Here is a 25,140-nt window from a genome sequence, read left to right on the forward strand (position 1 = left end):
CCGAAAACATTCTTAGCCTATAAGCAGCAGATTGCATACCCCTGTTCTTGAGGATGTACTCTCTGTTGGAATTCAATATGCGTACTGTTTGTTTTGGTGAGAAGGAAGTGCTTATGTTAACTAGTTTCTTTAAGTACATTTGATTTAGATTCCTGAGGTTAGAAGAAAGCCCTGGGAGCTTTAAAGACAATACTCTATAGCCAGAGAGATGATCTGAACCTTTTAATTCTTCCACGTTCAAATGTTTCATTTTGGTTGAACTAGCAAAATAATGCTGTACGTAAGAGACTTGAGGCTGTTTCATTATGATAGCTGAATATTTGTAGAACTTTGGATGAGGCTCATTTTAGTTATCAGTTATGATAAGATGGCATTAGGAAGCATGCTTGCCTAGATAGGTCTAACCAATAGCTCTGGTTGATTCAATTGTTTTCGTATTTCTGGTAAACATATACATAGCAATGGCCATTATATTCTTAAGAATCCTGAAAGTTGGCTTAACTCATTAGCCAACAGCAGTTTGTTAGTTGGCAATTTTAGAAGCTTGATTGGTGTGAGGTTTATAATTGAATGACTTGAGTAGGTATCAAATGTAGGTATCAAAACCTATAAAATGATTTTGGCAACCCCAAATAATATACATAGGGAAGCTTTTTTTTTTTCCAAATTTACAAAAATTAATAATTTTTATTTCTTTCTAAATCAGGGTGTAAGTGTGGAGGCAGTTGATCCAGTGTTCCAAGCTAAAATGTTGGATATGTTGAAGCAGACAGGAAGGTAAGCATTTTAAGTGATCAGCTAAAGAAATAATGGGAAATATTTATAGAGACATACCTCAAAGTTATAGATGTTTATCAGTATCATTTCTAGAAAAAGAGGTCACATAGTTGACATAAAAGTATCTGTAAATATCGGTGCCATGCACCGCCTGTCTAGTATGTCTTCCCTTTAGAACCAAAGAAATTTGCCCATCAGAGAACTGCCTCATGTTAAAATTCTTGACTGTCACATAGTAAGCTTGGGCTGTAGCTTCCCTCTGTTTAGCATATGGAGTTACTGTCTAGTCACTTATAATTGAAAGAGCTTGTATGTTCCATGTATTTGAGAGCTGCAACTGAATGAGATTATGAATATTTAATTATGTTTGTAGGCATAGTTTTAAAGACAGAGAAAGTATAATCCAAATATTCTGAAGTTTTTTTCCTCAGACCAAATCTCTCAAAGTTGCCATTCTCTTGCTCAAATTCTTCTACTGTGGAAAAAACTTCAAAATTTATGTTAGCAAAAGGCTCAGCAGCTGAGCAGAACAGTGCAAATTGGTTTTTGACTGAGTTCCTAGTTCTACTGCTGGTTTAATTGATATTTAATCCTTTCACAACAGTGGATCCTGGTGTCCATTGTTAAAAATGTACTCTGTGCCTGGAAAATCCAACTCCCAGAGCTAAGGAGTTAAAGAGTAGATATTTACTTGAATGCTGAAAGGGTAAAAACTGGCTCTGAGAAACTGTGGTAACAAGGTGAAAAACTGAAAGCCTTATCTACCACTGCTAATGTGCATCTCTTAATGATAGTACTCCTTTGTCACACATATTCATTTCCATGTTTTCTGGATAATATGGTGTACAATTTCAGGGTTTCTAATGGTGCTTTTTCACACCTGTGTGTTTTTCATCTCTTCTTAATTTATACCCCGTTAGTGTGTTGTTTCTTTTCATATCATAAATGTATTACTTGTTCTGTTCTGAGCATCTGAATGCCCTCTTTGTTTCAGGCCGGAGATGGTTGTTGGTTGGTATCACAGTCACCCTGGCTTTGGTTGTTGGCTTTCTGGTGTGGATATCAACACTCAGCAGAGCTTTGAAGCCTTGTCGGAGAGAGCTGTGGCAGTGGTTGTGGATCCCATTCAGAGTGTAAAAGGAAAGGTAGAGTAGATTCTATCTTTATTGCCATCTACTGCCACATTCTGTTTACAGATACATTAAATAAAAATCCATTTTGTTCAAAGCAGGATTCTTAATTATACAGAAAGCTGCTATCTGTTTACTTAAAAAACAAACAAACAAAAAAACTTTACAAGTTGATAACTGTGTCTTGGTATTATTAGCAATTTATTTAGAGATTTCTTCTTTAATCACTTGTGTAATTGTCATGAATATTTATCTTTAAATTTTTTGAATTTCATAAAATTAGCAAAGTTAAACCATACTCAAAGCCTGCTATAAACATTTTATTAATATTTAAATAAACATTGCTTTACCTTTATTTTCAAATGATGAATTTGGAATTGGCAGAACATTTTAAAAATCTATTTAAAGGGCATTGTTTTGCAGACATTGTGCAGAACATATTCTGGAGGTGTGTTTTCCAAATATTTTAGACAATGAAAACTTGCCCAAAGACTTGGTATCAACCATTCACGTTTTTGGAGTGAGGATGCAAATGAATGATTAAATATGCTAAATAATTCTGAAAACAGATTAACTTGGAAAGCATATTGTGTTATAGTTCTTTGTTGAAACCCCTTTTGTTCTTGTTTAGTTCTTTCTCTTTTTTTGTTCATTCTTTCTTTTTTTTTTTTTTTTTTTTTTTTATTTCTTTCTTTCTAGCCCCATATGCCATTTTCCTATTTCCTGCCTCATGACAGCAGGGAGCAGCTCTATTATCACCTTCACAGAGCTGTCTGCAAATGTGAGAGGCAATTCGATTTTGCTCAACCACAGGGAGAGTGGATTAGAAAAACTACAGAACATACAGAAATTGGCTAGGTGGTTACTGCTTTAAAATACTGCTGAGGTGTCTTGTTTGAGCATGTACTTCCATTGTAGTGTAGAATAATTGTTAAAATAAAATCACAATATATTTATGCAATCCTTTTTATGCAGGTTTTACAAATAATTTTTAGAGCACTTAGAAATAAATATTAGCTTGTTATCTATCAGACCTGGAGTTTGATAGTAGTGCAGATTACATTTATATCTGCTCACCAGCTCAAACAAACTAAACATGGCTATTAAAACATGGAGTTTTTATGTGTCATAAATTTGAAGTTGAATGTTTTCTGACATCATACCATTATCATGTATAAAAATTGAGGTCTTCTCTAAATCATCATCTTATTTGGTGTGATTTAGCTTTTCAGAGGCAAAAACTATCCACAAAAACAATAATAGAAACTGATATACTAGACCATTCAGAATGGATAGCTTCTGATTCTTACTATATGCCTATATTTCAATTTATTTACTTTTTTTTAACTAAATGGGTTAGATAAAAGAGGTTGAAAAATCCTTGATTGTTATTGGCTTTATGAATTACAGTATAATATCTCTTAAGTTTAATTCTGTATTTTAAGGTACCTTTTTAGTAACTCGGAAGTAATTTCATTTAAGTAATGATTACTGTTTTACAGATATAACAATTATCTAACAAAGTCCCCTACCACAATATTTACAAGTAATAATTAAAGCTTAATTTTAAATATAATTAGAATTCTGTTTCGTAGTAATTAGCTTAACTTAGGTTTTATGATATCTTGACTCGTGATGGTGGCTACTTTGAAAAAGGAAAGTAAAAACAAACACAATGAAAGAAAGCATTCTCAAAATACAGTAAATAAATGTAAATGTAAATAAATGAGTATGTATTTTATTTTTGGTTATCCTTTTGTAATGTTTAAAATGGCAATTTTAGTTTCCAAACCTAGTTTACGTGTTGTATAATATTGGAATTTTCATTATTTCTAATTAATTGTAATTTATATTAAAATGATGAATTTCATTTAATAATATGCATTCATCACATGTCTTAACAATGTTAAATTTAGTTTTTAAAAATAATATATCTAAAATTTATGAAGTCATATGTATCACTGTCTACTTTTGTATAGTAGGAAGAAATCTTTTTGAAAAAATTTAGTGTAAATACCTATCATTGATGATTTGCATCACTTGTTAGACCTAATGTCTAGATTCATACTATTATATCTCCTGAAGTAAGGATCCAGTTCTTTGTCAGTAATGCAACTTCATCTTTAAGGAGTCAGAGTTTGATTGTAATTTATGGTTCTTTCAGTGTCAAGTCCTCTCATCACTATGAATCAGATTAAATGCTAGTAAATCCTTAGGGTGTTTTAGTTAAATCATGATACTTAGGAATATAAACTTATAAAAATGAAGAATAGCATAAGAGTCTCCCTCTCCTTTCCCTGTGTGTGATTTATGAAAGCTGTCAAAATATTTAGTAAGGCAATGATTAGATCAAGAATTAAAATGACATTTTATATATAAATGATTTAAGTTGGGTCTCTGTTCACTTTTTTTAAAACCTCTTTCTTGAACGTTTTGTATATTTCCATCTTTATAAATTCCAATATTTCTGTCTTTGAGAAATTAGATAAGCCTGGATTCTTTCTTGGTAATCTCAATTCATTCACAATTAGTTTGATTTTCTTTTATGCTGACTTGATTATATTTTTTATTGAATAATTGCTGTGAGCCAGGTATTGTGAATAACCATTTCAACTTATTTATTCTTTGTTATAATCCTAAAGATAGGACCTGTTACTATTACATGTTATTAGCGGTTAAAAAAAAAAAAAAATTAGGGCCAAGGAGGTTGCTTTGCCAAAGTCAGACCATGAGTTAGCAGCAGAACAAAGATACGAATCCAGTTCTGTAAAATTTCAGAGCTCAGGCTTGTTTAATGACTCGTTAATTCTCTAATATTAAACCATTATGAATGATATAATCAGAGTAACTGCAGAATGCAAAATGAATACCAGAGGTCATTGTGAGGCCATTCCTTAAGTCACTGTGGATAGGTGTCACTCTCTTCAGCATAAGTCAGGGGAAAGAGCTGTACATTTCCTCTAAGTTCTCCATAGTTTTCTCTAGGTATTATGTATTATATATTAATTGATTTTTTAAAAATGTGTTGTTCCATTAATTTTAAAAAACAATTTAGACAGATTTATTCCTGTTGACTTTTGTGACATCCCTAGGAGTAAACACTGAAATTAACATAAATAATGAAGTACACTATATGATAAAGAGTCTGTAACCCTACTATAAATGTTTTTAAATGATACAGGTGAAAATCAATGGTAATTGCATTCATAATTTAAATGGAGAGTAAGCTCACAGAAGTTACCAGTGAGTTCTGCTCTAATCAGGGAAATAGTTTATAAGATCTGCTTGCAGCATTTTGTTCATTTGTAAAATATACATATTTACATATTTTAAACTTTAGTTCTCAAATGGCACAGTGGGGACCTCTTGCTGAATGTTTTATTATCTTGTATACTCAGCCCACAACTAGATCCAGCAGCAAATTTAGAAGTTAATTCAACTTGTAATGTGACTATACTTCTTTCTTGAGGCAAAAAGAATGGTCACTTTGGGCAAAATCATAAAACTAGCATACAACTTAATTAGGATATTGTAATATATTTATTAAAAAGCATTACTGCTTTAAAGAACTCATTTTCCTTGACGGGGTTCCTATTTGTAAAATGCTCAGTTGTTACCAGCTAACTAACTCCTAACAATCATTGTGTGTGTTCTCTCTTTTGAAAACATAAAAAAAGGAATGACTATGTCCAAATGTGTCTTCCACTGGTTAGGTTTTCTTGAAACATTTTTATTTAATCTGATCAAAACACTCAATAGACTTTAAAAAATGTGATGTTTATTTAACTGCAGGTCAGCTTATCTGCAGGTATTTCTTAAGGATACCTGATCTGTATGCTAATGATTCTAAGGTACAAAATAAATTTTAAAAAATGGTCTTTGTCTTCTTTGAGAAGATAAATTATATCCATTTAGTGTTAGTAGTGAGCAAGATCTCATTCTGCCAATTATATACTGATAACTATACTGATATTTTGCATACTGATACAAAATATACTGAAATTGCTTGTTTCTGTAAGTATTAAATTGGTTGCTAGAGACAGAAATAATTCAACAAATACTTATTCAGAATTTTGTATGTGCCAGTATACAATAAAGTATTACTTGTATAGCAAACACAGTAAATGTAAATTAAAATTAGAAGAAGGGAGAAAAATCAGTGTAGGTTGCACAGAATAGATAAAGCTTGGGCTGAGTTTTGAGAGGTAGGCGGGACATCACTCAGAAAAGAGGAGCTTGTACCGCATGGGAAGAATGTAGAAACAATATCATTCCAAGAGGTACTCACCTCTTTGTTCATTCCTTTTTCCACAGATATTAGAATGTAAAAGGAGTGGTTTCATTGGTTTTAATTTGTTTAAACAACTAGCATTTTACAAAAGATGGGGCTTTGGAGAATAAATACAAATGCAAGAAGAAAGTTAGGGAATGTGGCCAGGTACCATGGCTCACATCTGTAATCCTAGCACTGTGCGGGACCAAAGTGAGTGGATCGCTAGAGCCCAGGAGTTTGAGACGAGCCTGTGCAACATGATGAAACTCCGTCACTAGTTTTTAAAAAAGTTAAAATAAAAAAAAAAGTTAGCGGCCGGGCGCGGTGGCTCAAGCCTGTAATCCCAGCACTTTGGGAGGCCGAGACGGGCGGATCACGAGGTCAGGAGATCGAGACCATCCTGGCTAACACGGTGAAACCCCGTCTCTACTAAAAAATACAAAAAAATTAGCCGGGCGAGGTGGTGGGCGCCTGTAGTCCCAGCTACTCGGGAGGCTGAGGCAGGAGAATGGCGTAAACCCGGGAGGCAGAGCTTGCAGTGAGCTGAGATCCGGCCACTGCACTCCAGCCTGGGCGACAGAGCGAGACTCCGTCTCAAAAAAAAAAAAAAAAAAAAAAAAAAAAAGTTAGCGAATGAATGTTGTAAGAGCGTACCCTTTATTTTCAGATATCTAGAAGGTTGTGTCTTTTCTTTTAGGGGTGGGTAGCAAATATTTTACTTTTCCAAGAAATTTTATATTAGAAAGTTGTAAGATGGCGAAGGTTTTTAAGTACTCAAAATAGTTTACTCAAATTTTAGTCTTATTTTGAGCTTCTTATTTTATATATCTATGTGTATATATATATATACTCTCTCTCTCTATATATATATATAATATATTATATATATTAGTAGTAGGCCATAGCCAGGGCATAGAGTAATGTAGAACACAGACTTAGGGGTCAGGCCTGCATTAAAATCTCATTTTTATCTCCTCTTTACAGTGTGACCTTGAACAAGTTACCTAATTTTCTTGAGCTTCAGATTTTTCCTCTATATAACAGGAATCTTAGTACCTATTTCATAGCATTATGACTATCATGAGGTAATATATGTAGAGATTAGAGTACACATGTCATATTAGGAGGTGTGCAATAAATGATACTTTATTCTGAAGATTAACATAATTCATACTTAAAAGGATCAAGAACGGCCGGGTGCAGTGGCTCACGCTTGTAATCCTAGCACTTTGGGAGGCCAAGGCGGGCGGATCACGAGGTCAGGAGATCGAGACCATCCTGGCTAACACGGTGAAACCCTGACTCTACTAAAAATACAAAAAATTAGCTGGACATGGTGGCAGGCACCTGTAATCCCAGCTACTCGGGAGGCTGAGGCAGGAGAATGGTGTGAATCTAGGAGGTGGAGGTTATAGTGAGCTAAGATCACACCACTGTACTCCAGCCTGGGCGACAGAGCGAGACTCCATCTCAAAAAAAAAAGGATCAAGAACTAGAATATTAAAAAAATAGAATGTGAATGTTTCTGCAAATTTTGATAAGAACAAGCCTATAAATTAATCTCTAATTTGCTACATTTAGGAAGATGGTAATGACTACAAAAGAAATGAAGTCTTCCCTTCTTATATTTTGTACATGCTAATTAATCTAGGAATACTCTTCTGATTGGCCAACTTTTATTTAGCACTTACCATTTTCTAAGATATTTTCCTTGGGCATGCTGATGAAACTGAAGTGAATATATTACTTTGAAACTTGGGCCTATGAGGTGATTAATGTATTGCATTTAATCATTTTGTGTTTTATTCATCTGTCTGTGTTGTCTTCCCCACAAGACTGAGATGTCTTTGAGGAGAGATACCAATATCTTGGAATTTAGTGTGTTGCAATAGTTTTTTCATAAATGTTTATAAAATAAAATTGAGGAATGAATTTGCATCAGTGTTCAGCCATTACCAGTTCTATTTTTTTTTTTTAGCTTTTAGCATATCCAAACAACTGCAGTTAATTTTGTGACATTTATTAATTTTTTATATGTCAGCATAGAGTCATTTATTAAATAACTGGAACATGTGATTGACAAGGTCAGTTAGCCAGTTTACTTATGAACATTATCCTTGGTCGATTTGGACCCTGTAAAATTAGAGCTAGAGTTCAAGTTTAATATGTCATTTGTCTTCTAAAAGTAGGAAAAGATATTTAGCACAGCTGTTATATTTATAAGATTAGTTTTTGATCAGTAGCCCACAAGTGTCAGCTAGGGATGGGTAGTCCTAATCATAAACTGTGCACACTCATGCACACCCCTTTTCTTTGTCTAGTTTTCCAGGCAAAAAGAGAAAAATAGGAAATAGAATACATAAAAAAATCTATTTCCATTCCTGATATAGCTCTGTGAGCATACCCTTCCAAGGTATTCTTGGAACACATTTTGTTACTGTATTATCTTTTGTTTGCTTCCTGTCTTTCACTCTTATTATCAGTTTGAAGTTTTACAACACTCTCAGATCTTGTGAGGATGCCTAAGAAAATATTACAGGTTCTAATGTTCCTATACTATTTATGATAGAAACACGTGTAATAGTTTATCACATTTATTTAGCTGATATAAGGAATTGTCAGCTAGGAATGTAGAAATAATTTTACTTTTAAAATTCTAAGAGCATAAGTCGTATATAGAGGTAAGAGTTCCTATGGAGTTCTTTTAACCTGGAGCTTCTAGATTAATAATATAATCTCTGAGCTAATTTGTTATGCTTTACTACTTGCTGTGCATTTTGAATGATGTAAATGTGCTTCAAATTAGTTTGAATCCAACTGTTTCAGTAAAAATACATCATTCATTACCTGTAAGAATATTATTTATTGACTCTCACTTCTTGAATGCTTTTCTTTCTGTAGTCATCTAATTATCCCTGGTCATTGGTTCAACAGACACCTGTTGATCACTACTTTATGCCAAGAGTACATTGGAGTTATAGAGAAGAATATGATTTACTCCCTATCCTTAATGCCAGTTTTGAACTAGCAAGTGGAAACGTGGAAACTATGACTTTGATTGAGAGGCCTTTTCAGAGCCTATATATTTTAATTTTAAAAGATCACACTCTAGATGTGACGTTAGCCATTGTTAGTTGTGAGGATATTTCTGGACCTGGGACTTAGTTTTGTCAGGTTTAATGTCTTCTTGTCATTGTAATTTCCTGAAGAGGGTAGAAATGAAGTGGTAAATTTTCTTCAAAGTCATAACTGATCCCTCGGTTGTGATTTTTAGGCTACTAGTAAGCTGATTAATAGATGCTTACAGCCACTTTTCACATTCCACATAGCTTTACCATATGTAGTTTTAAATCCAAATTAAATACAAGTCAGTGGTCTATGAGTTTCTCAGTTTAGCAGGTCACAAAAAAGTATTTCATGAATTCAGAACGGAGCAGTGATAAGTAAAAACTATATTGTTAACAAGCTAGTGATTAGATTTTGTTTATAGATAATGGATATTTTTCTTTTCTTTCCTTGTTTTTTCAGGAAAAATAAACATAAGTGTTAAAAATTTCTATAGCATAGTAACCAAAAGTGCTTTTTTTTTTTTAGTTTTTCATTTCAGTAGATACTTATTTTGCGCTGTATTTTGTGTGCCACTTACTCTGTTATAGAATGGATATTCAGTGACGAATGAGACACAAACCTTGCTGTTGAGTAACTGAACCTAGTAGTAATCCTTTCTTGTTTTTGTGTCAGGACAGCTATTATAACAAACAGCTTCATGATGAAGAGTACTGGCTTTGGCAGGCTGTATAGGTACAAATCATAGTGGTATCATTTAGGTTGTGTCATTTCATTTAATTGATTTAAATTCTCTACACTGCAGTTTCCTCATCCATGGATTGATAATATTAATACCTAAACTTGGTTGAGAGGATTAGCAAGATAATTTCTATATAATATTTAATTGATAAGCAAAATAAAAATACACAAAAGTGATACACAGCAAAGTAACTGGCCTTTACATATTTTTCCTACTAAAATGCCTTTGCCTATTGAGAGATAATAGTTCAGTGGATATACTTTGTATTTTTCTTTGAATGTGGTGTTATAGCACAAGCAATGTATATACATCCCTTATTCTCATCCACATGCTCTACTGCCATGCTAACATAGTTGAGCCCATCTTTGTTCTCTAGGGCCCTTTATTCCTTTGCTTTATATGGAATTGCCAACAGACAAACCACTTGTTTTAATTTTTCCACTAGAAAGGGATCTGAAGTCACTGGTTCCATTTTATGTAGACTGAATAGCCACTAGATAGAATTGATATCAGATTAGTGATCCATAGGTGATAGTCTCTTGTAGCTTATTAGTAGTCCCCTGAGGAGTTCAATTTTAAGCTCACTGTTTGTCACTTATGAGTCTAGAAACACTGATCATGCAGGAGTAGTATCAAGATTCTAGGCATATTCAGTCATTTTTAAAAGAGAGATAATAACCTTCAGTGTAATTATACGCTTTCTTATGGTAATCAGGAATTTCCCTAAGGAAATACATCTTAAAGTGTCACTCTCTAATTTCCTATTGTTTTTTAATACTTCAGGTGTCTCCTGAAGCAAAATTTATAGTTATAACTTGATTTTTAGGGTAACTTTTTTCCAATTTTAACACTCTTCATGATACCAGTACTCTGCTTTGTTAACGGTATCAGTTTGGGTCCTCTGTGGATCAGATGCCAAAATGAAATTAGACATGCAAGAGATTTATTGGGGGAGACACCCATGTTGGAGAAAGGGGAGAGCCTTCAGACAGCAGTGAAGGTTTGACCCTGCAAAAGGAGAAAGTGAAGGTAGATTGGGTAGAAGAGCCACAGACTGTAGCTAGTGCTCAGAAAATTTCAGCCAGGCTGCTGGGGAATCCTTGAGCCAAAATTAGCCTTTACAGGAATCCCTTATTTGGCAGGAATGACTAGGTTCTAGTACCACTGCTGTGTTCAGTTGTTGGCTGGGAGCTGCCCAGGAGAAGTATGACCTGGTGTGAATGCCCAGTGGATCCAAAGGTGTAAAAGCTGGAGGTTGTGAGTCAGTCATACACTCCATAGCAGGTTCTGTTGAAAGATCTGAGCTGGGCAACTCCATCACTGCCACGGTTAGTAACAGTGAAAACTATAGTGGCAGAAACACATATTTTATTTTATTACCAAGTCTGTGAGGCATCGTCATTCATGAGCAAATGGAGAAATTGAAGGGTTAAATAACTTGTTTGAGGTCCCTTAGCTAGTAAGTGATAGACCCAGAATTCTAACTTAGGCAGGATTGACTCCAGAGTGCCTCAAGCATTTAAACCTCTACACCATACTGACTACATGCATATGTTGAAAAAATTCTGTGAAACTTTATTTTTATTATAACTTAAGTAAATTCTTTTCCCAGTGTTTCATGAATCTAAAAATGTCTAATTACCTTTTACCATACTAGTTTCTAAAGATCGATTTGTTTTCATTAAAGCATATATGTTCAAAACTTGTGGATTTACTCTTTGAATTTTGATGCATGTCTTCACTTGTCAAAAAAAGTAAATTATGCAAGTTACACCCCATCCCCCTTTTCTCCCAATATACTGAAGTTGTACTACAGATCTCTAGCTACAGTAAGCAATTCTCCGAGGATGAAGAAAGAAAATGTACATACACATAGGAATTTCTTTTCCAGAGCTAAAATTGACATTTTATAAATAATTTCCGTGTTGCAAACTTGAGACTAAGAAATCACAGCAATTCAGTGATATGCATTTGGCATGAGTCAGTTTTAGTTCTTAGTGCTTTTCATTGGAAATGGCATAAAAAGTAAGATTTCTCTGAATTTTTTATGCTGTGGGCTTACAAGAGACATAAGATGTTTTTCTCTTATAGATGTCTGGCAGTGCATGGCAGCAGAAGTAACGAAATGGTCACAAACCCCAGCAGTACTTCCCAGGTCACATGCACTGTTAATTTTTAAAGAATCTAGAAACAACCTAAGCAGTTGATAACAGGTCATTTCTAGGTGATAAAGAGTATTTGATATGGGTTGCCTCTCTTCCCACACCTTTCATTTTTATAATCATTTAGAGATTTACTTTACATAGTGATGGTTTTATGTTTTAAAATATGTAATCTAACTAGTAACTGAATTTTTACTTTCTTTTTAGTGTTTGACATTGATTTTGAGGCCTTAAAATTTTTTTCAAGTTTTTAAAAATTATTTCAGTTCATTGCATATATACAAGTTACAGTTCATCTATATATGATGAATAATTTTTATTATATATAATATATAAGTATACATATATAATATATATTATATATATAGTGAGCTGACCTGAGGTTATGGAAGATTCTGATTGTTTCATTTTTAAGCTCAAGAAAATGAATGCATTATAAATTCTTAAAACATTAGTTCTACTCTGTAAATACCCATAATCATTGACTGTGATATAAGTACAACTGGACCAAAGGCAACTACTGAAAAGAGAGAGAGAGAAAAAAATTACAGCTACTGCCAGAAGTGTTTGTGTATTTTTCTTTAAAACACCTTTGTATTAAACTAATTTGAAGAGCTTTGCTTAAAAATAGCTTCCTTTGGATGTAAAAATTGGGAACTATAGATTGGTGCTTTAGAAATTTAGTCTAGTCTTTCAGTGACCTAGCAGTTGATGTGAAAACATGAATTTTAAAATAAATAGCATATTGGATGAACTGTATTCTACTCATGAAAGAAGCCAAAAAATTATGGATTAGACTGAGTTTTAAGTCATAAACCAGATTCGTCATTAAAACGAAATGATAGATCCTTGACCCTTGGGCATGCTTGGAATAAATACGTAACTCAGTATTGTTTTTAAAACTATTTTGCTTTTATAATCTAAGACAGATGTACAAAAAACATGCAGTTTTTATTTTGTATTGGCAGCTTCCAAATATTTAGTATCTATTTCCAAGAGTTGCAATTAGTAAAGCAACCATGGTACTGAAATCTGCACATCCCACAAGCTAATTATATTTGCAAGGTCAGAGTGAATACATATTTTCAGAAAAATAAAGGGTTATATAAATATGTGTCTTCTACTTGGCTGTTATATCACAGTTTGTTGATCTGGAGTATAATGTGTACAATTCACAAATTTGTCTGATAACAGAAAGTGGTGTGTGATTGTGTTTATTTTACTAACCAGTATATTCACAGCAATCACTTCCAAATATCTCTCCAGTAAAGATGTGTTAATTACAAAACAGACAAGGTCTTCTATTATATTAAAGCTACTAACAAGAAGACAGCAGGAATCACACATGTAAATAGCATCATCAACCCCTATTTTAGTCCTCTGTTTTGATCTGTGAGTTGCGCATAGACCAAAGGTGCTATTAAAGACTGAGTGTATGAAATAGGCAGCATTATATGAACAAAATTTATTCAACAAGAAAACAGACCTTTAACATGAATTTAACAAGCCTGAGAAATTATAAACTATCATATGCTGCAGATTCATGCAGTGATAATAAACAAAAAAGGAAAGTAAGAGGTTTCCCTAAGCTAGCCAAACTGCTAATGGTTTTGTTATAAGCTGTCTACTGTTGCAGTGACCTCTGAAAAGTCTCAAGGCACTTGTACCAGAAAAAATTAAATGGTCAGGCTGGTGAATAGAGACTCAATGTGGTGTGTAGGCCTTCAGTATGGAAAGGAATTTTTCAAAGTCTAGCATCATATTCCTGAAAATATTCTTCATACTTTACTCAGAGGTTTTTGTTATTATATATTAAGGAGATACTTTTTGTGTAAAGTTTTTGGTTAATTACTGCTTTAGTTTATAAGATACAAACTGAACTAATTTAATGTCTATATACTTCAAAATGAACTGTTTAGAAAACTCAGAGAGCTCAAAAAAATGGATTATTTCCCCTACCCACCCATACCTTAATTAATTCTTGGGGGTTCTTTGTTCAGTGTGTTGTATCTAAGATTTCTGTTCTTAACCATGGAGTGATCATTTTGCTGTCATTCTGTTGCATCATGCTGTAAATACATAAACATGGAGAAACGCTTTCAGCTTATACACACCATCGAGTGCTCACTAGGGCTTTTTTTTTTTTTTTTAATCTTACTGTGGCATAATTAACACCTTCTTCACCCGTTGCTCATTAGTGCACTGGACATTAATGAGTCTATTTTGATAGGTTGCTCTCAGGGATAAATCCACTTATTTTCACAGCGCAAAAAGCAATGATAAAATTATACAAAAATTAAAATGTAGACTATATTGCCATGTTTATATTTTATTGCATACTAAATCTAATTTTGGTCTGCAGGTTGTTGAACATGTTAGTTTCCTTAAGACAGTTGCTATAGTGATGGCAGCAAATTCCTTTAATCTTAGTGTAAAGTAGTCATTTTCTATAGGCCATCATTGATACTTAGGAATTGTCAATGAAAGCATGTCATTTTATTAACTTCTTGAATTTTTCTCTTAATTTCTTAAGAAAATTTAAAAAATTGTTTTTAACAGATCATGATACCTACTTAACTGGTATTTTCATTTCCTTTTTATGAAGTTTCACACCTGCTTATAATATTTCAGAGAAATAATACAGACTTCTACAAGTAAAATAGCTGTCTGCCGTTTTAGTTTGAAAGCATTCACTATAAAAAAGTATACAGGAATTTTGTTGTGCTATATAATGAAATTTTCATAGGTTTGTAGCAGCTTTTTCTCCCCCTCATAAATGATTTTACTGAAATCTTGAAATGGACCAAAATGATGCTTTGCTCTTAAATATTTACCATTAATAGTTAGGGTGGCAATTCTTAATTTTGTGTTTAAGTTATATACCTATCTTTGAAAATGGTCACCTTCTTCCTCCTTTGCCAACATTTTAACTTTATCTTATTTAGTATGAGTGTGAGAAAAGTTTACTTCTGTATTTTTAACAATTGTTTGAAGTTATTTATGATAACATCTGATTAAAATATGTCTGATATTAGTACTTGTTTTTATTGCTTTTTTTAAAAAAGAATATGTTTAGAAAAAAATTTTAAGTATAAGCAATGTAGGCCGTATTTATTTATATATAAACCTGAAAGTTAAGTGTGGATTGAGGTTATTGTATAAAAAGAAAAAAGTTTTCACAAACCATTAAATCATTCATGTTCTTGGGATACTTGGCTTTATTTTGATGCAAGAGGAATGAATCTTTGGGAAAATGTTAACTGTTCAAAATAAAAGTAAAATTCAGAGTTGATATTGTAGGCCAAATGAGTAGACAGAAACTTGGATTGATTCACTTGCCATCATGTTTTAGTCTAGGTTTGTATTTTTTGTTATTGTCTTTGGACCCATCATAGCAATCTTTTACAAAGGGTGATTTCTTTCTTTAAATCTTGTTCTTTAGCATACAGCATGCAGTAATACTTATTACAAACAGAATTTTCAGACTTGATTAGATTTGGTTGGCTTAAGTATTTTTAATCTCTTAATATCCTCAAGTAATAATTGTACACATAAGAACAAATCTAGTTGACACAGCTTTTAAAACATTGATTGTTCAGCACTTTTAAAGGCAAAATATAGATATACTCTGCTACTATACTATCTTGCTTTGATTGTTTTATGTGATAAATCTATTGAGTTAAATTCCCTTAAAGTGGCAGTCTGTCTTAAAGTCACATGACTTTATGTAAAACTTTACAGTGTTGAAAAGCTTTAGCAAGTATGTGATTCTTGTCAATCTCTTTATATGTAAGAGCTAACAGATGTTATTGTGTCATAGAAGAATTTGAAGTATTTCTGTACACACAAAAGGAATATACCTATTGTAATTTCTTTACCATGAATTTAGGACCTTATCATTCCATACCATGTTCTTGGCTTAAAGCATGGATGACCTTGGTTTTCTTATATTGTGCCTTCTATACTTGACAGTGGCTTGGACATTTAAGGCCATCAGACAAGGTATAAAGTCTTTCATAGTCACAAGAAGTAAAAGGTATCTGACTAGAAGAGAATACGTGGGCAAGTGCCTTGCTGGCTGTAATTTTGTTGTCATTTCAAGTACTGTGGTGGTGTAATTGATGTGACAGGGCTGGGCTTTAGATGTGGTCCCTTAACTTGTGCTCACTTTCAGTTTTAGTTTCTCTGTCATTCATTTTGATTAGGTAAAATTTAGGTGACAAACATATGCACACCAGTGAAGGCTGTTTGGTGTAAGTTTAGTAATGACATATTTCAATAATAAAGATGCAAAGTTAATTTTTTTCTTTACTGTTTCATGAAAATTGCAATAATTGGTGTCACCTTACATTACAAGATAGAGGGTGGTGTGCTGATGGCACAGTCAGCAGGAGGTTCTTTTTTATTAATATTATAATTAAATGATTTTCTGGATATAGTCCAGAAACAGATGCACGTTGATCATGCCTTGTCCACTGTTGCTTGGCATTATCACTTGCTTTTAAAAAAAGAATTGACTTGACACCTTGTTTTTACAGGTTGTTATTGATGCCTTCAGATTGATCAATGCTAATATGATGGTCTTAGGACATGAACCAAGACAAACAACTTCAAATCTGGGTCACTTAAACAAGCCATCTATCCAGGTATTGCCTATATTTGATAATGTGTTAAAACTCTGTTTTACATTTTAAAAGCCTGCTATAAGTAGTCTTTTTAAGTTCTAATTCTTAGTATTTTAATTTGCTTGCACATTAATTTTTCTTTTGTTTTAAAAGAGAATTGTAGAAATACTGTAAAAGTTAGATTTGCTCATGTGTGAGTCAATTTTTAATGGGGTCTTTAAATTTTCCTATCATATTTGAGGACACCCTTTTTGGGAGCATAGTAGATCCTTTATCTTGAAAGCATTCTGGCTTTGCATGGTTAACATTATAGAGAAGGAACAATAGGAGTTTCAGGTGAAGGACATAACTATTATCATTGCTTGATTAGTAGGTATTTTTCATAGCAGAAAACAATGGAGAAATTGCTGTATATTTTAAGATATCCCTAGAAATAATTCTTAAATATACTTAAAATTTTCTTTTTTAAAAAACCCACCTTTAAAATAAACCCTATAAAAGACCTCCATGTGTTACTTGTGATGAGAGTTTATATCTTGTTTTTTATTGTGATAATCAGTTACCATTAATTGCAGTTACCGATATTCAGACACTTAATATCCTCTTGAGTGATTGTTTTCTTTGTATCATTCACATGCCATGTTGTTTTTATACAAATCTGTATTGTCTGCAAAAATTATTTTAAATGTGTTTTTAAATGCACCACAGTCTGTGGCTATCTAGTTAATTACTTCTCTAAAGATTAATTAAATGGGCAGAAATACCACGTTTGGTTAAGTAGAATACATAAAACAAAGACATTTTAGTAGTTATTGCTGCTCCCTTCTGAAACCTTGCTCTGTCATGAGGTTGTCTTTGGGGAGTTATGGCTTTGACAGTTAACCATGGTTAAGCCTTAGTTACACTTTGATAACTTTATACTTTTAAATGCTTAATTTTGCGGCAGTCACTCTTCCGAAATCTTCATCAAAGTGAAGTGTTTTGTTTTAAAGGATTGAGGTGTGATTTGAAAAAAAAAAAAAAAATTGCAAGTCAAGGAAAACTGCAAAGTATAATGAGTATGAAATAAGCTACCAGTGGTTTTGACTGGGTACAGACAAGCCCGTACTTGCATGTTCCAAGAGAATATATTATTGGACCTGTTTAGCCTGTGATAATGACCTTTTTTTTATAAACTCCAGTAGCATCATACTGCTTCATTATTTTTTGCAAAAGGTTAAGTAGCATCTCACAAGCCAAGATCATTGTGATTACTACATGGTATGTTTCTGCCAGAAGTTTTTACTAATTGCAACTCACTCACCACCTGTTGCAGATTTCTTTTTTAAAATTAAAGCACTGCTTTTTAACCTTAAAAATCGACTGTAATCAATATTAATAATGTGTTTTTTTAATACCAGTCCAGTTTGTATTTTTTAATCTTACTTTACAGCCTGTAATTTAAAGTGCACCTTATAAAGCAGGTTCCAAACCTGTGTTAAACAACATGTGTATATAACAACTACAGCATCATTATTTTTCCTTTCATTTTAGTTTGTTTTACCTTCCAATTAGAACTTCTAAATATATTTATTTCACAGTTTATATAGCGCCCATCAGAATGACATCTATCTGGGTGCTCTATAGTTTTAAGACAATTTCAATACTAAAACACACAAATGGGACCAAGCCAACAAGTCACAGAACAAAGCCACATCTTAATGTACTTTCTTATTTTTCTAAGACAAGCTAGAAAACAACCCAGAAGAGTCTGAAGGGAATAGTAATATCTGTAATGAATTTTACTTTATGTTAGCAGAATATTTAACTCTGGGATCAGAAGCCTTTCAGAAATGCCATGCCTTTTATTTTGAAGGGGAAATTAGCTGGTGTTAAGAGGGGCCTTGCTCTTAAACCAGCTTTCAAGTAGTAGGGATAAAAGTCTGATAACAACCATCAGCTCACATGCTGGTGGTCACTAATGATTTTCTAACAGATTTTTTTTTTACTATTATACTTAAAGTAGTAGAGAAAAATTATGATTCATTGTAGACGGCTATTTAATAATTTGGGAAAAGTTCAAATATGTTAAGTAAGAAAAAGATTATACAGCAGAATATATCAGTTCTGCATTCTGCAAGCGTGTATTTTATAGATGGTGCCTGTATATTTTATACCAGGATATTAGCATTGGTTACCTTTGGATGGTAGAATTGTGAGATTTTTTTGTCTTTCCTTGCCCATATTTCTTAAATTTTTGTTCAGTGAAACATACATTGCTTTTAGAAAATGTTATTTTTAAAGTACTAATTGACAGTGTTGAAATAAGCTAAGAGACAAAGGTTATTTTCACTTTCATGTTTTATATAATAGAAGCCACTAATAATCTTCATAGAGAGGAGAAAGTATAATGCCTGTACTCTAGGCTTTTATATTAATATATGATAATGTATATTATTTTGCACTTGGAACATTTGTCTGTTACTGTCAAATGTTTAGAATTGAGAGTTAACAAGCATTTATTTTAGTGACTAAATTTTTTAAACTATTCCATTATAAACTGTTCAGTGACATTTTGGATTCTTAAGTGTCACAGTAAATTTGAAGATTGGTAGTCAGTCTAATGGAAATTTAGTAAATATTGATGCATAGATGCATGTGCTAAGGCTAAGAGCCTCTAAGTATAGTGTTGAGTACAGTTGCATTGTTTAATAGAGTTAAGCTATTTGGAAAACATTGTATCAGTAATTACTGAACATATAAGTTATAAAACAATTGCACTAGAAAGGAGCCATTGTAATCATTTCGTACATGAGGAAACCTGAGGCCCATAAAGGTGAGTTGCCCAGGTTGCCCAGTGAGGTAATGCAGGAACTAGTACTCATAACCAGATTGCTTCATTCTTTTATATTATCGTTGGAAATTTAATTAATTAATTTTGGCATAGATAATATATATACAGTTAAAAAAAATTTAAAGTACAAAGTCATTTAGCAAAAACTCTCCCTTCCTCTTTCGCCTTCTGCAACTCAGTTCTCCACTCTAGAGGGAACCACAAAACACATTTTGTTTCTTTTCAGTTATTCTATTTATATTCAGAAAGCTTCATTTTAGAACGTGATTTAAAGGATATCAGTTACCACCATATTTTCAGTTTATCAATATAAAATAAAGGCAAACAAATTTGTCTTTAGATCCAAGCACACCTTTTTAAGGAGCATGAAAACTTTAAAAACTTATCAGGAACCCATGAATAGCTTATATATAATTCGTAAACTGTTTTTATAATGCGCCTGCTTTTCCACAGCAGTGAGTGCATAGAGGTAAAATCATAAGTCAGTTGGTCGTGTGTAGTTCTACATGAACCCAAAAAGGACATGGCTGGTTGACTTATGATTTGGGAGGAAGGCACTGGGGGCACCACAGCAGGTGAGTAAGTGAAATTGAAAGACTACTTGAGGATATCATTTGATTTAAACTTACCATTGTTTTGTTATTGTTATACCTGCTGATCTTTCTTGCTGTCTGTGTTAGTTTTATTGCTTTTATCTAAAAAATTGATTTTCAAGTAATAGGGATAAAAGTCTGATAACAACCATCAGCTCACATGCTGGTGGTCACTATCAGGAACCCATGAGTCACTATCATGAACCATGACTATCAAAATGAGACTATCTGATTTTGATAGTCTCAAAAATATAGGGCCTAGTATCTGTGGGTCCATCAACTGGCTTCTGTATGTATTGGCTATAGCAGTTACTAGCTTTATGACCACCATGTAGGGTTGTGCAATTAGTGAGTGCATTGCGCAAACATGCTTGGATGAGGGAGCTTCCAGCTCAAGCTCCACTGTCTGCAGCCAGACGATGTCTGCTTAGACGACTGAGCACCTTTTTCTAATTCTCTACCAGGATGATTCATCTCCTAATGTACACAAATAGCACAGATTAAAGGAAGCCCTGATCACTTCTACTTTTTGGTCTGTACAGAATAGCATTTTTATGCACTAAAATTTAATTCATTGCTCCCGATGATTATTGAAATGAATAAGGATTTAATATATACCCTTGGTACTTTACAATCAGTCACTGCTTCCTATGGAATTTCATAGCTCACTTTTATAACAGACATTGGTAAAATAAGAATCTATTGTTAAAGTACTCATCTAAAATATTTTCATACTCATTGGAGTGATTTTTGCTAGCAAAGCTTAAAAATTAACATAATGCTTTGTTTCATCCTGATCCTTAAAGTACACAGACTTAATCCAAGAATTTCCTGACATGTATTGTAGCATAGTATGTTAGAAAGAACATAGGCTAGGGAATAAGAATGACCTAGGTTCAGATCCCCATCTAGCCTTTCACTAGCTATAAACTTGGACAAATTACTATTTGTGTCTTATTTTCTTTTTTGTTGTTTTTGTTTTTTATAGAGATGGGGTCTTGCTATGTTGTCCAGGCTGGTCTTGAACTCTTGGGCTTAAGTGATCCAGTGCTGGGATTACAGGCTTGAGCCACTGAGCCTGATGCTGCATTTTATTTTCATCTGTCAAAATACAAATTGAATTGCCCTACCTCACAGTACTGTGAAGATTAGGAGATTTAATGTGTAAAGCAGATACTAGCTGCTTATTAAATGTTCTCTTTTTTACCCCTTCTTCCTCTACCTTGGTGACATCTTAAGACCTACATTGTAAAAGTCCATTAGTTAGAGAAGTGGTGATTATTTTGGTTAGCTTTTGTCTTTAGGTTCCTGAGGGTTAACTCCAAAGTCCTTTTTGTTTTTATACTTGTTAAAAATATCCCTAAAGGTGTATTTCTGTACTTTCATGTTTTTCTAGGCTGCCAGAGGGTCCTTTAGGTCCACCACAATACTGTTGAACCTCATTTGAACACTTGATGTTGTTAGACTTAGATATGGGGGCAGTTGTGATTTGATTTCAGGACATCCAGGATTATTGTTTCTTAATAAAGCCATGCCGTTAGCTTAAGATTTTATTATGATTGGACTGTTCACCTTGGAAATAGAGTGAGGTGAAAAAAATTCTGGTTAGTGAGACTGCATGTCACTGGATAAGAGCATTAGCTAGACAGACCTAGTAAAGACCAAAATCCACATTGTTAATTTGGAGACATGCATAACATAATTATCTGAATCAATCATAACTGAATGAGGAAAAGGGGAACTCCAGATTAATGTGGGTAAAGAAACAGTTGTGTTATTGTAGCTTTTTAGGCTTTTCATTTGAAATACCCATGAGCCCCCTAGATATCATAAAGTTAGATTTAATAAATTATGAATGATTTATAAACTTAGCTTACAATAAGATCAAACCTTATCTCTGACTGAGCAAGGCTACTGAAACTGCTTAATTTGTGCTCCTCCATATCATGCTTTGAAGAATGTGTAACCCATTCCTCTAAACCTTAGGTTTAAACTTATAGCTAAGAAAAATACTTTAATTTTGTCTTAATTTACTTTAAATAAAATGCCTTTATTAGAGGATGGTACAGGTATTATGTAAGAATATCAACAGTTTCAAACATTTTTATTAGGTGAAAAATAGTAATTTGTCCTTTTTAAAATCATTTATCTATATAGGCATTAATTCATGGACTAAACAGACATTATTACTCCATTACTATTAACTATCGGAAAAATGAACTGGAACAGAAGGTAAGTTTGAATTTTTATCTTATAGGAGGAAAAAAGTCTTTTTCAAACCATTTAAACTATTACCTGGAATGTGATTTAAATTTGAATTTTTGACCTCTTTCAGTGTTTCCAAATATTATTCCATTATTGATGAATTGCAGCACAAAATAAAGGAATATTTTATTGGACTATTTAAAAACACATTTTACCTTATTGGTAGGTGCTGAAGTGGGAGAGGAAGTAGGAAATAAATCAAACACTCCACTTTGGTTTTATGATAAATCATAAAAATATTTCTTTTAGTTCTGTGATTTTCTGATTATCTTCTTCAAGAAAAAGGCTTTTTGTAATTAAATTAGTAAATATATTGCTCTATAAATTTGAGAGGAATGACTTAAATTGCAGTTGTGTCATGCTTTTTGATTGTTTGTTTTAAGAGAGAGGGTCTTGTTCTGTCTCCCAGACTTCAGTGCAATGGTGTGATCATGGCACGCTGCAGCCTCAAACTTTTAGGTTCAAGGGATCCTCACTCTACAGCCTCCCGAGTAGCTGGGACTATCGGTATGCACCACCACACCTGGCTGTTTTTTGGGTGGTGGGTGGGAGGTAGAAACGGACTCTTGCTTTGTTGCTCAGGTTGGTCTTGAACTCCTGTGCTCAAGTGATCCTCTCACCTCAGCCTTCTAAAGTGCTGGGATCATTAGCATGAGTCATTGCACCCAGCCTAGTGCTTTTAGAAAACATACCATGTTTACTCTAAGGAAAACTAAAAGTGAGTCAAGGAGAAACAGTTATAGGGTTTTCAGATAATTTGTACTAGATTCTTATCCCATTTTATACCAGTTTTCAAGTTTGATTAGTTTTTAACATTACCTGACATTTTGATGAATTAGCATTCTCATTTGTTTCTACTATTTTAGGATTATTTCTCGTATAGTTTTTCTCTCAACTAATGCCAAGTATTTAACTCTGCCTGTTGTTTTTGATATTACAATCTGAACCACTTTCCCCCTCTTTACTATTACAATTAGTCATCCACCTAATGTTTCTTGTATTTCTCTCTGAGAAAGTTAAAAGCATTTTTTAAAAGAACACTGAGTTTACTGTTGATTGATAGCCAGTAAGTTTTGGTTAGTGAGACCACTCTCAAGTCTGAAAGTGATAAGTAATCAGTAGCAAATAAGATCATTCTATCTAGCCCAAACTGTTTCTCACCAAGGTGTCTTAGACGGGGATTCTGGTACATGGCAAGTGGCGGATGGAGTGAGCTGGGCTCTCCACGCTTACCCCCTCTTTCAACCAGATCACGTCCATTTTTAATCTAATCTATATACTGGGGGGTGAGGGTATGCAATATAAGATTTTCTTTGAAATAAGAATTCTAATTTTGTTTTTTTTTAAGTTTGTTAAACTAGAGTTTTAAAAGGTGAAATCCACTTATAAACTCATCTGAAGAGCCCAGTGCTTGAGCATATAATGAGCGAGGGGAGTGGGGGACTACTTCCCCCTTGGCCTGAGGGGATCCTATAAAGCTGTCTTCTAATTCCTGCCTGTGTACCACAGTTTACTTCTGCTGTGATAGATTTAGTTGATTAAGTATATTTTTAACACTTATTTTTAATTTTACATGGAATGAGTACAGGCTGTGAAAAATGGCACCACTCAGGTACAAACAAAATTCAGAATATAAATATTTTATCAGACTGCTATCTGATACCCATCTATTCGGAAATGTCTAGCTAATTACATCAATTTTTTCTTTCTCTTTTTTGGGGGAGTATCTCATAAACTTAGCTATTTTCCTTGGCATAAACAGCAAATATATAAGCACTTACATAAATTACTTAATGTTATGTTTATGTTCTTAATAGCCCAGTTTAGCTGTTAAACTGCCTTCTTGGTAACAAAAGCTCTGCCTTTACTCTTATCCAGACAACTTGTATATTTAACCCCAAGCCCTACTTGAGGGTCTCAAGGGAATCCTTGTCCAGGTATGATAGGAATATCCTGCTGCTCCTTGGGAACTGTCTTTGTTTGCTTTTGAAGTGGTAGGGAAATCTTAAGTCTCAACACTTAATTATAGGTGGCTATATAGCATAGGTAGTTGTAGCAGCATCCACATTTCTCAAACATGTATTTTCTAGAATGGTATCAGTGGAGAAGCTAGGAAGCAATCAAAGAAACTGAAATCATCTGTGGAGGGTTTTCCTAATTTTTTTTGGCATACTCTCTTTGCCCCTGGAGCCATAGTAAGAAAATGGGAGAATTAGTGCCTTTGGAACCAAAGGAAGGGAATGGAGGAGTTTTGTATCTTGAAAAGCCTTATAGGTGATTTTGACAGGCAGCTTATTTTCCAATATACGATAAAATTTGTACCACAAATAGCTGTAAACTTCTAAGCAAGTAGGATAATTTTTCTAAACGAAACCCCCATATATCTCCAAGTACATCTTCAGATTCTCATGGGTCAGGGATCTCATTTAAAGTATAACGGTTCTATTGACAAAACAACAATCATTTTATAGCCATCATTTTTTTTCTTTTACTTTTCACAGTTTTGTGAATCATCCAAAGGGGAAAACTTATTTAATGATAGTCCTCAATTGAAGAAAATTTGTAGGGTAGGACTTTAAGAAAAACTGTCTTAAAATATAAACTTGAAAACTTAAAAACTTCTAAGAATAAGTACTCAGAATTGTAAGTCCAATTTGAGAAACGTTGAACTAAG

General features: G+C 33.4%; 1 protein-coding gene across 2 annotated transcripts in view; it reads left to right on the top strand.

Moving 5' to 3' along the window:
- Positions 1-25,140, top strand: part of PSMD14 (proteasome 26S subunit, non-ATPase 14) — a 109,499-nt gene that overhangs the window by 65,644 nt on the left and 18,715 nt on the right. For both annotated transcript variants that reach the window (NM_001261490.1, XM_015110171.3), the window contains 4 exons: positions 707-777; positions 1,772-1,922; positions 16,689-16,796; positions 22,359-22,433. In NM_001261490.1, the coding sequence (NP_001248419.1) occupies positions 707-777; positions 1,772-1,922; positions 16,689-16,796; positions 22,359-22,433 (405 nt within the window). The remainder of the gene's footprint in view (positions 1-706; positions 778-1,771; positions 1,923-16,688; positions 16,797-22,358; positions 22,434-25,140) is intronic.

The sequence above is a fragment of the Macaca mulatta genome, chromosome 12 (genome assembly GCF_049350105.2).
Source record: "Macaca mulatta isolate MMU2019108-1 chromosome 12, T2T-MMU8v2.0, whole genome shotgun sequence".
Taxonomy (NCBI): domain Eukaryota; kingdom Metazoa; phylum Chordata; class Mammalia; order Primates; family Cercopithecidae; genus Macaca; species Macaca mulatta.